Source organism: Micropterus dolomieu, linkage group LG05, assembly GCF_021292245.1.
Source record: "Micropterus dolomieu isolate WLL.071019.BEF.003 ecotype Adirondacks linkage group LG05, ASM2129224v1, whole genome shotgun sequence".
Taxonomy (NCBI): Eukaryota; Metazoa; Chordata; class Actinopteri; order Centrarchiformes; family Centrarchidae; genus Micropterus; species Micropterus dolomieu.
In genome coordinates, this window is record NC_060154.1 from 29995295 (window position 1) to 30007577 (window position 12283).

The following is a 12283-nucleotide window of genomic DNA, read 5'->3' on the forward strand; positions in this document are numbered from 1 at the left end:
AAATCTGGAAGTTTAGACGTCAAGATTATAAGAAGCCAGGTTTGATTGTTGGTAAGAGACAAGATGTAAACAGCGGTCTCCCGTGCTGAAGTTGGAAACATTGTTTCTATAAGCAGGATTTGGTTGAGTTTCAGCTAAATCTACTTGGTTTACGTTAGGAAAAGATTGAGGTCATAGTTCCAAGAAACCATAATAGAATGCTGAGACTGTCCTCCCTGGAAGACCTAAGTGTCAGTCATTTCTTCAACTGCCCCAAAACGTCATATGTTTACGTTACTTTACATGTGACAAAGCCATCAAGCGGCCGAAGTCATTATGACACGTCTTTATTATTAAGGTTTGGTGAGGATTAGGCAACTGTAACTACAAGAAAGATCCTGTTTATGGTTAAATAGAGTACTTGGTTGAAAGATTGTTGTCATGGTTGGTTTGGTTTTGGGGGATCAAAACTACCTGGTTAGAACTAGGAAAGGTCTGCGGTTATGGATAAAGCCTTTTGCATATTGTATATCACTAATTAATAAAAAACATAAGTGTGAGTCAACTTACTGCCAACAGGAACATTCCAAAATCTACCAAATATAGTCGAGGAAAAAAACATTAACTTGAAGATAACAAAGTACTTTTTAAATAAAAACAAAAAAAGTATACACTTCTAAGCAATGGCTTAGAAAATATGCTAAGAAAATAATCAGTATATTCAACTTGTTTTACTCACTCAATTTTAGCTGATTTATGCGTTTGAAAATATACAACAGTGTGTCGTCTAGATGCTCACTCTGCTTCCACTTCTTCTGTCACCTTTCTACCACCAGACACATGAACAAAGTAACAATACAAATAATGTTTGCAGAATACATCCATACAGAAAGTTACTACATCCTACAGATGTAAGCCTTGTTTTGTGCTTGTGTTTTCTATTTAACAAGACTGCAACCACTCAGCACCTGAGCTTGAGTTGAAAAGGGTTACTGGGTGGGTGGATCTACACAATGTCGCACACCTCTTGCTGCCTTTGTTTCCACTTTTGTTGACGACTAAAATGCTATTCTTTCAGTAAAATGTGTTTTTTCATGTGTAGTTAGGATCTTACCTCTGAAGAGCATCTATCTTGTCGGCTGTGATTCCTCTAAGCAGCTTCTCCAGCAGGTCTGAGCTGTCAAGCAGAAGAACCGGTGGTTTGATGGTAGGTGTGTGAGTGAACCAGCCAATCAGGAGACCAAGGACAAATAGTCCCAACCCTGCCAGGAGGTACCTATAAAGAATGCGGGAGAAGTCAGAAATAATCAAGGGATTATGTTATGTCCACTTACTAAATGGATCTTGACCTAAGATTTTTATCCTGAAACTACTGTTTCCAAGGTTAAGAATTAACTCTTGCTCAAAACATATATATATTTACATATATACATATATATATTATATGTATATAATAGAGTTTCTTAAGAAATCTTTTTCTGTTGATTTGGTGAAACACTGACCAATACCCTTACTTGTTTCTAGCACCCCTTAGGTAAGATAGTGCTTGTGCTTGATGTTTGATATTTGATAGGTGTCTGGGACTGTTCTAGGGGTACTTAGGCCTCGATCAAGCACTAGTGTCAGTGTAGATTATGGTTGCAGCAGGGAGAAGACGAAAGCGAGGACTTTCAGTAGGTTACACCTCCAATTCAATTTATATTAGGGAAATGTCAAATATTTATATGTAAAGTCAAGTTTATATGTGTAAAATGTTTAATGGTAAGGGTCAGGAACTTCATTAAAAGTGCATATTCCATCATCAAGTTCATCAAACACATTAAATGTCCCATGTGTCTATTTTGATTCATAGGACATGAAAATAGTTTTGCCACCAGGGAACAAGCCACTCAATGTGATGGCCTTCTCTGTTTTCACATTGATTCTTTTTATGACCCTCTGTGTAGTGACTAAATGAATTAGTCTAAATGTCGATACAAGTGGCTGAAATAAGGTTTCTCGTAAGATTTTCTGTGTGTAGGAGTACAGCCGTGAAGAAGAAACTGATAGTCAGGCAGCTGGTGGTTGTCAACATAGTTATGATTCTATTCCAATACTTTGGAGGTGTATCAGATTCGACCAACTGGTTGAAAGCTTCAAAACACTCAGGTTTAGCTAGGATGGGTGTCCCAACTGGCACTGGAGCCAAGAAAGAGATGGAGTGGAAATCAGGGCCTCCAACCATTCACTGTTGCCACAAGCCTGACCTTAGGGGTGGGCGATATTACGATATTTGATTGTGAACGATTAAAATGTCTCAATGATCTGCCTTTTCAGAGAGATTACTATTGTGCTACAGTGCACAATCTATCAGTTTTAGTTCTATGGCTCATTCATGCAGTTGACAATTGCTCTGTCAACATTGCAAGTCAGCTCCCTCATTGCCTGCGTCCTTTGCCTGTCTACAAAGGCAACACTGTAACTGCTGGGCATCATGAAATGAACATTAAAGATCCCCGTGTCCCCTGGGTGCTCTGCCTGAACTCTCTGGGATTTACGGAGTTTGCTGATGAACAGAAAGTGTTACTTATTTCTAAAGTAACAGCTAACCGCGGCTACTAGCTGCTGTTTTATAATTAGCTTAGTTAGTCTAGTGATCATCTGAATCAGCCCGGACTGAGAGCTCGGATCACCAGGGGTTTATTGTGTTTAACGTTGCACTTCTACTCAAGCACGGGAAGTTTTCACTCTAGGATAACGTCAGAGAGCGGCGCCCCAGAACCGGAGCCAAGCGGTCAACGAAAACTGCGCTCAGCAGCCTCCTAGTGAACACGGCATGAACGGGACCGGACACAGAGTCCAACAGGGAATACAGCATCGAGGTGATTTACAGAGTTTGTTGATGGGCAGATACATTTACTTTTTGCTAAATCTCTACCTGTATCTGTCTGTATCTGTAGCTAGTTACCTCAATTAGCAGTGCAGCTAGCTGTCATTTATTAGCTGAGTCAGTCCTGGGGTGCAAAGAGTCAAACCCAGTGTTCTGTCGATTTATGCTACCTATCGAGATGTGCTACTTAGCAGTTCTTATGCACATGACCCACAAGCGTGGTCTGTTTCCACGCTCATAAATCTGTGCAATCTTGCTGTTGGGCATGCCATCAAGACAATACCCATGTTTCCATTCAATTGTCCTGCGAATTTTAAGCGTACTTATGAAATGTCGCAAAAAAGAAATTGCGAAATGTGTGCGTTTCCATCAGCTTGTTTGGAGCGAATAAACAAGGTTACGGCAAGCATCGTTACGTAAGTAATTGACGTTACACATGGCTGTAATAAACAAGACGTATGGGTTCCAAACCAGAAACAAAACCAGTTGCTTGAACCTGATAGCAGGTCATCTTCGAAAAATGGAGAGAGGTCCTCAGAAATGTGTCTCAAGCGGGCAAACTCTTATAAGCCATGTCTCTGCACGTTTATGGAATATCCGGTGTTATGCGAGTTTTGCATGCCTCCTGAAAATTGCATGCAACTCCAAATAATGCATTTAAACGCCATAATATCCTTTGTGGCATTCATTGAGATTCAGCAAAAATATGCGGTGATGCAGAGCAAAGTATCTGAAAAGGACCTTTAAGAGGTGAATGCATAATTCGGCAGAACAGATGATGAAGGCTACCTGCCGAGATTTGCATCCACCTCTTTTCTCAGCACAAATGAGCGTTATCAGCCACGAGGTGCATGAAATTCTCGCAGATATGCAGAATTCCGCACAACCGGGCAAGACACCGACAGCAGAAACAGCTGATCAGACGTGAGTTACAAGTTCGCTACGTCAGAAATTATTCGGAAAAAGTGTTTCATCTCCCATTTAGCGCATTTACTCTTTTTCGACAAAGGCAAAAACCACCTCAAGCGAGCCTAAAACCTCGAATTTTGGCGTTTCCAACCTTTTCTAATGCAATACTTCAAAATGCACATTAAAAAATGTTGATGGAAACACGTCTAGTGACTGATCATCAGCAATATTAACAAAAAAATCAATGTCAGAATAAGCTACCCCTGAAATCCTAAATAAAGATCGTATAATATAGTATTTCAACATGCTCCTTACAGTACGTCCTCACAGTACACATGGAGTGAGTAGTGGTGCAATATAAAATGATTCTGTAATAGAAGCATTATTTGATAGGGGATATCACAACACGTTACCCCTGAAAAGATGTTAAAATATAATCAGAAAACAGAAGATGTCATAACACTGTGAGAGTTATACCTTTATGGGATTGGAAATGGGAACACCAATTTCGATAGGGTAGAGCGACTCGATAGACTCTGCTATCGATTTGCGCTACAGTAGCATTTTTCAACAAGGCAGCATATATCGTCAGAACACCGGCAAGAAAACCACCACGGTCCTGTATTACTTGTCGTCGTTCCCTTGGCCTCTGTCGGTCTCGGAGGCTGTGTTCAGTCCCGATCCGGCTGCAGTGTGAATCACTGAGAGCTGAACCAGTCTGCACAGTCTACATGACAGGGTGAGGGGGCTTATCGCACGTTCAGTGCTATTGGCTACTGTAAACGCCAATCAATATCTGCAACAAGTCCCTTCCTGTCTTTGTGTTTTTAAACATGCAGAAGCAAACAGCATGGGAAAATTAAATTAAAAAAATGTTTTAAACCAATAACTTGGAAAACAGTCTTAAAAACCAACAGGAAAATGAATCATGATAAGATCGTGAATCGTGATCCTGCCTGAAATAAATCGTGATATATTTTTGCCATATCGCCCACCCCTACCTGACCTTGGTATACAGTTAGAAGACACTCCAGCGCAACAATTTAGTTTGTTATACTTTATTTGCATACTTTATTTGTACATTATCTAAATTATAAACCAAGATACTGCTTTAACAGTAAATAATGAAAAGGGAAAACTTGCCAGAATAAACAAAGTAGGTTTCAATTATACCTGTTATCAAATGAAGCCCACAATCCTCAGTATGAACATCGGGTGGAGTTTAAACAGGGAGATTTTAATTTTGTGTGGATTTAAATCCAAGTCAGTCCACAACTGCATAACTGCTCTAACAACATGGCCTTGCTCATTCAGTGTTTCAGAATTCCTCACAATCACAAGGCTGATCGGCCGTTTCAATCAAAGGCAGGATATAGATCAACAGTTATGTGAGGTCACATAAACATGGCGGCATGCACTGTAAATAATCCACATGATTACATCTCCATAGTCAAATGATTTTGTTAGCTTTTTTAGCATCCTGAAATGTGTCCATGTTGATGGATTTGGTGCCACCAGCTATTACTAATTTCACTGTAGCAGATCACTGAAATACCTACAAGTTGGAATGATCTACAGTACCTGTAGCAGGGAATTTCTGACTTGAGTTCTACAAAGGCTACTTTAACACAACCTTGAATTACCTGAGCAGGAAGCAGTGGAGTCGTCGCTGGCCTTTATGGCCCGGAGCCCTGGTGAAGTGGGAGATGTAGTTGGGATCTTCCTGGAGTCGTTCAAATCGTCCATGAGGTGAAACCGAGACAGACGGCTGAATGGGTTCCATCAACTCAGGGTCAGGGTCAGGGCCAGGGTCTGAACACCCTGAAAGTGATGAATCACATTGATTATGTTACGGGTCAAATTGACCCAGACTGTTTAAATTTACTCACAAAGTTAAATCAGTAAAATGTTACTATGGCTTGTTTGATCATTTAAAAAGAATAATATATATATACACTATATTTAACAGCTAATTTAATTAAAATGTCCTTTCTCAAAAACTAAGGCATTTTGACAATTCTTCTATGGACGTATGGCAGTAAATTTTCTGATGCTAATGTTTAGCTTAGTTACCTTAGTTAGACATGTTAGCATGCTGTTAGCATGCTGACATTTAATTAGCACTAAACACATGCGCAGCCTGGGCTTTTGAGAATGTCATTAGTTTTGAAGGTATTTGGTAATAAACAAATGAAAATGTTGACTTATTCATGACACTAGATGAAAAAGGATCACCGAATACATTACAATTCATGGTGAGGAGAACATTCATGTCCAAACATATACATATGCACATTTTTTCAGCCTCCAGTCTTTTGGAGCTCATACTGAGCATTTACACCAGAAATATCACTGTATTACCAGTAAGATGATGACATAGGATACAGGATTTCCACTTTGAGTAACAGTTTGAAAGCATGCCAGGTGCTAAAACACTGCACAGCAGTTTATGATGCCCATTGGCATTTCGGAAAATACTGCAACCTTGAGCGTAAGCAACTCTGTGTGGCACTCACACGCCATCCGTCGAGGCCCACACCAGGGTGTCTCACAGGAGCATGAGCAAAAATAAACGCATCCTGACGACATAATTGAGGACTACCCGCACCTCTTTGTAAAAGCTTGTTAAGGACTATTCATTATGAAAGAGCATAAGGCTTAAACAGAGAGGCGCTCTGGCTAGCTCCGGCACAAATTAAGCACTGGTTATATATAGTTATATATAGAGTTAATATAGAGGGGGCTGGTCCCCCTTTGCTGCGGTCCAGCCAAAAATAATGATGATACTCATTTATAACATATAAACTTAGATTAGACATAAAACTATGGTACAGTTTGCCTCATTATAGATTATTACCATATTACATTATTTAGATTCTTGCTCATTTCTATAGTAGCGTTGCTCTGTTGATCTGTCAGTCTGCCAGTTGGTACAATGGTTAGGTGGTTAAGCACCACTCCAGACTGAAATATTTGAACAACTATTGAATAGTTTTGTACAGACATTATTTGTCTTTGAGGACAAAGCCTGTTCACCTGCTGATGCCCTGACTTTTGAGGGCTGACTTATGTGAAATGTCTCTGAAACTATGAGAAGAGTTGCCATTAAACTTGGACATTTATGTTCATCCCAGGATGAATTGTAATAACTCTGCCGACTTTTAACCTAGTGCCATCATCAGGTCAAAATTTTGAATTATTCAGTGCTTTGGCTTATGATTAATACCGGCAATACTAATGACAACAATCCCATCAGCCTCGGCTATAATGTATTTAGTTAGTAAATGCTAAAACGACAAATAACATGGTCAACATGTTACATGCTCAAAGCACTGCTGTGTCAAGGTAGGATGTTGAGATGATAATGATGTACAAACAAAACGTGTTATGTCACGGTCACAACAAAAAAATCATTATTATGATCTTGATGCGTGATCAAGAGAAAACTAAACATAAAAATCATTGCACACTGCACTTTTTCAACCATAGAGACAGTTGGGGTTGGTAATAACTTACTAACAACAAACTGAATGCTTAGTTTTGAGTTTTGAAACGATCAGCCCACTTGCTTGAGAAGGCATTTGTAAGGATACAAAACTGCTACTGATACAGAACTCCAGGCACAATTCAAAACAGAGTCCTTCAAAGCTGAGAAACTCAATTCTAGCTTTGGGGTACTTCTGAAGTTTCTCTTTTTTGCAGCTGCTGGCAGTGACAAACTTCTCCCATTAAAGGCAGTATTTTTTCACAGTGACAGGTCTCAGTTCCAAATTATGTGTGAGGATTTCTGAAGAATTTCTGTACAAAACACATTTTAAGATCATCAGAATGGTCAGCAAGAAATCTGTTTTTTTTTGCATGCTGGAAAAAATCTTCAAAATAAATTACAAAGAACACTGAATCGTGTGTTTGTTATAGGCATGTTTAAGTCATACATGAATCAGAAACAATCATACACATGCATGACACATCTGGCATGAGAAGGTTGTGTAACATACCTATCCTTATGACATTAAGATACATCACAACAGAAAAAGTACAATATAAATGAGATGTAACATTGTTTTCAAGCTGATATGATTAAAGTTTTACCCCCCAAAACAATACGAGCTGTGGGATTCTCATTAATGTTTCGAATGTTTTATAAATAATTCACAAACACGTGTTCACTGTCCTTACATCAGTCACACAGTATATATTTTCATTAAATATAAGCTGCAATTGTCCATTTAGGACTAATTACCTTTTCATAAACACATCATATTGCTTTAAGTGAGATCAGCTGCATGACATGATACACTACCATCAATGTAAAACGACAAGGATTGTGGATTATACAGCAATTACCAACTGTGTATTAATTGTGTTTGGTTGATTGGCCAATGGCTATACTATTAATGGGGACATTTCATTCATTTTATTTCAAAATTAATCCATAAAAAATATTTGACCATATTAGCAGCGTAGTCTTAACTGACACATGGGTGTATACATATTAAAGCAAATCCTACCTGATCGCTGGCAGTCTACATGTTGCATCTGCATGCGATCCATGCTGGGTCCTGGTTCCTGTAGCTCCTCTTTGTCCAGGTCCCAGTCAAGATCCAGACCTCCAGAGCAGTGCAGACCCTCTCCGACCATTGGGCCACCCTGGGCATCACACACCTTCCTGTATGCCATGATGTGACCTGAATATCAAATGCAGAAAATTTACATTCACACAGTTTCACACATTTTGCTTTTCTATTTAACATAAGCCCTTTTCAGCTAAATACCGAAGTCCCAGGGTTAAGGTTCAAGAGTCCCATAAAAACTTCAGGGAAAAGATCTGAGCATTTCCTGAGTTAAGGGCTATTGGAAACATTAAATCCAACACACACTGAATCCAAAGCCAAACCATAAATCACGAACACTGTCTCTTATTCCCTGTCCATGTAAGGAGGTGCAGATCCCATTAAGCGGAGGAAGTCAATATTATATAGAAATCAAACTCCATTTGCAAGTGAAGTTAAATAACAGACCTCTTTGAAATTGAAATTGTATCGTTTCAGTTCCTCATGCTTTTCTTGAAAGAAAGCTATCCCTTATATTTTAACCAATGGAAACAGGATGGAGGTTTTAGAACGGCAAATGTGTATGTCATTGAAAAGCAATAAACTCAACCCTTTTATTGAGAAAATTTTTGCCCTTTATTCCTAAGCCTAAACCCTAACAGTAACTGAGCATTTAGACCTGAAATAGCACTCCGTTACCAGTAAGATGATGTAACTGGAGACAGGAAGTCCACTATGAGAAACAGATTTACCTGCGTAACACTTGACATGCCAGATGCTAAAGACTGCACATGATATTGCACTATGATATTATGAGGAAGAATTTTACAACGCTGGAATCATTAGACAGAAAAAGCTACTTTGGCTAACTGACTGAACAAGCAGGGCGCTGTGATGCATTTGCACATTTACATAAATGTGACTGAGAGAAGGCAAGTTAGGTCGAGGCTAGCGTTAAGTACCGAATCTGAGTGGGTGTTTGTGTGCAACAGGAATTCATGGCTTTAGGGTTGTGGTGAGTATGTGTAAATTGGGAGATAGTAAAGGTAGGGGTGTGTGTGTGTGTGTGTGTGTGTGTGTGTGTGTGTGTGTGTGTGTGTGTGTGTGTGTGTGTGTGTGTGTGTGATTGTGTTTTGCCCAGTTAAACCAGCTCTGGGTTCAATACAACTCCTAAACAGCATCATTAAACCTCACCAGAGCTGGAATCACATGCCTGAAGACTGTGTGTGTTTGTGTGTGTGTGTGTGTGAGAGACATCTGACTGGAGATCGGCGACATAAAACCTCCGAGCTCATGTCTTGGTATGTCATCAAGTTTAACAGTCCCTTTTACATGCTCTATCATCAAAGTCCACCATGAATGGACAAATGAACTGCCCAATCAATAACCACTTGGAGTAAAAAAAAAACACAGTTAAATAAAACTCCAGTCAAACATTTTTCTGTGAAAACTTTACTAGATGGTTTATTCTAATGATTAGATTCACACTACCTGGAGTCAAAGCAAAGGGAAGGAAAAAGGAAGCGTGAGCAGAAAAGATGTGAATTATCTTTTGATGTAGTAACAAAGATTACGATATTGTAACCCTAATTCTATTAGCAAAGGTAGAGCCCTCTACTGGACTCTATAGCTAATAGCTCTCTCCAATCACATGCACATATTTACCCACCTACCAATATGTGAGCATTACGGTATATATAGAAGCATCTTTGCTGTGTCAGCATCCAACCACCTCTTCAGCGGAGGGTGATGGAGTGAGCGACAGGGCCCATCAATAGAGGGCTCTGCCTATGCTAATAAAATTACGGTTATGATATCTTAATGTTTGTTCTATTTCACATAGATGCCCAGCCATGACAAGCCAACAACCAGAGCACCAGTGACATGGCCAGCCTTGGGTTAATCACCATGGATCCTCTTAATACTTCATAACCCAGCCATCACCACAGTGAAGTAAGTGGGTGGTACCATGGCCTAACTCTAGCAGGGGCCAAAGCATACAGTAGACACTCACCTTCTCAGGTGTACATCATCCAAGGATGTCAGTAGGAACCCAACAGACACACACCAGCCTTTTCACAAGTCCTGAGTCATCCCTATGGGTACAGAACCTAAAAGGGAGCCCAACATGTCCAAGAGATAAAACCGTATATATTTCCTTGACACTTGCCCCACTACACTCAGCTGTTGACACGGCGTATGGAGTGTGCCCAGACTACAGTGGGAGGGTCTCTTCCTGCCTGTTCGTAGGCTTGAGAGATGTACTCACAAAGCCACCTAGCCAACTGTTTCTTGAATAGGGCTTTACTGGCCTCTCAGACCATTCCATGAGGAGGAGGACAAAATGCATCCAGCTGTATTGTACTTGACCTGAACAAGCTCCAAAGGAACAAAGAATTGCACGGAAAACACGAAGCAGCAAACACCTGGGGTGACTGGACAACACACAAAGCTAATGCAAGTAGCAAAGTAGTCTTGAAGGATAGTGCTTTCACAGAGGAGCACTGCAAAGGCTCATAGAAATCCTTCCCCAAAGCCTTGAGCACCAGCGGTAGGTCCTACTGAGGGGCACAGGCACGCATCACTGGCCATGCCTCCTAATGCTTTGTAGGAAAATGAAGGTTCTCAGTCATCCAGGTCATAGTTATCCAAGGAAAGTTAAAAATTAAGGGCAACTGGACTTGGTTAAAGATACTAGAAGACATTTCGTCACTAATCCAAGAGACTTCTTAAGTTTTGACTGACTGGTAGGGAAACTCAGCTATTTATTTGTGCGGTCGTTTGCCAAGATCATCGATACCGCTGGTTTGTTAGTGCTCCTGGCTGTATCAGCAGTATGTATGTATGATATGTATCAATCTTCAATGCACCACCACACTTTCATTACTTCTAGCTGAATGCAGATGAAGGACCCTCTCAGTAAAATAGAACAAAAGTTCATTTAACTGCTGATCTCCTGTTACACACACATTGGGTGGCCTTATGGATTATTTTCTTTGTTCTTTTTTTTCTTGTATGTACATGTAGTTTGGCATTAAAAGTCAATCTGTCATTTAGATTTAACAGAAGCATTTCAACAACAGTTGCTATGGTCGTTAGAGCCACCCGAGGCCAAGTCTGAACGACCATCGTTGGCATCTTCACCTGGGGCCAAAAGTGAATGTTTGTTAAGTTTTGTGGGAAGTGATGAAACGACAGCATTGTAAGTGGGGAATAAGTGGTGGCGCAGGCCCCTTCCATTGTTAAGCAAGGGCTTCTCAACCTGAGCATAAATGGCTTCCTTGATACCTCTTTCAAACCATCCATCATCTCTGTCTAAAATGTGCACCTAGTGGTCCTCAAATGAGTGTCCTTTGTCCTTCAGATGTAGGTAAACTGCTGGGTCTTGAGGAGTTGGCCCTTCAGTGTTGAGCCATGTGTTTGTGTAGAGGTTGTTTAGTTTCCCCAATGTACAGATCTGCGCATTCCTCACTGCATTGGATTGCATACACTAGATTTCTTTTCTTGTGTTTGGGTGTGCGGTCTTTGGGGTATACCAGCATCTGTCTTAGCGTGTTTCTGGGTTTAAAAAACACAGGGATGTGGTGTTTGTGGAAAATCCTCCTGAGTCTCTCTGATACTCCAGACACTCCAGTGGCTGGTGGCAATCAAAAAGTAGGTGTTAGTCTGTGTGTGTGGGTTTCCTGTATACCCCAATATGCAGGCTCCTGTCCACGTCAATGTGTACAGCACAGTCCAGAAAGGCTGGTTCTGTTGTAGAGGGTGTTGTTTTGTAGCAGCCGTTTCCTTACAGTTTCTACTGCCTCCGTGGTGGGGATGCAGATAAAACTGAAAGTGGACCCAGATGATGATTCATAGGACACCATGGTTTCAGTTTCAGTCCTCAAACTTTGTTGACAAAGTCAATGGAGTTTTGGATGCGGTGAGGCGTGTTGCCAACCAAGGGGGGTTGTCTGACAGTCACAAGATGACC

The 12283-nt window shown here is 40.5% G+C and overlaps 1 protein-coding gene across 6 annotated transcripts in view; it reads right to left on the reverse strand.

Annotated features, from left to right (window-relative positions):
- Positions 1-12283, reverse strand: part of LOC123971735 (inactive N-acetylated-alpha-linked acidic dipeptidase-like protein 2) — a 580586-nt gene that overhangs the window by 370817 nt on the left and 197486 nt on the right. For 5 of the 6 annotated variants that reach the window (XM_046050743.1, XM_046050745.1, XM_046050746.1 and 2 more), the window contains 3 exons: positions 8269-8445; positions 5401-5578; positions 1094-1255 (listed from right to left, as the gene is read on the reverse strand). In XM_046050743.1, coding sequence (XP_045906699.1) covers positions 1094-1255; positions 5401-5578; positions 8269-8437 — 509 coding nt within the window. In that variant the 5' untranslated portion in view covers positions 8438-8445. Of the gene's footprint in view, positions 1-1093; positions 1256-5400; positions 5579-8268; positions 8446-10324; positions 10422-12283 lie in introns of all 6 variants that reach the window. The other variant, XM_046050744.1, reaches the window with a different exon arrangement.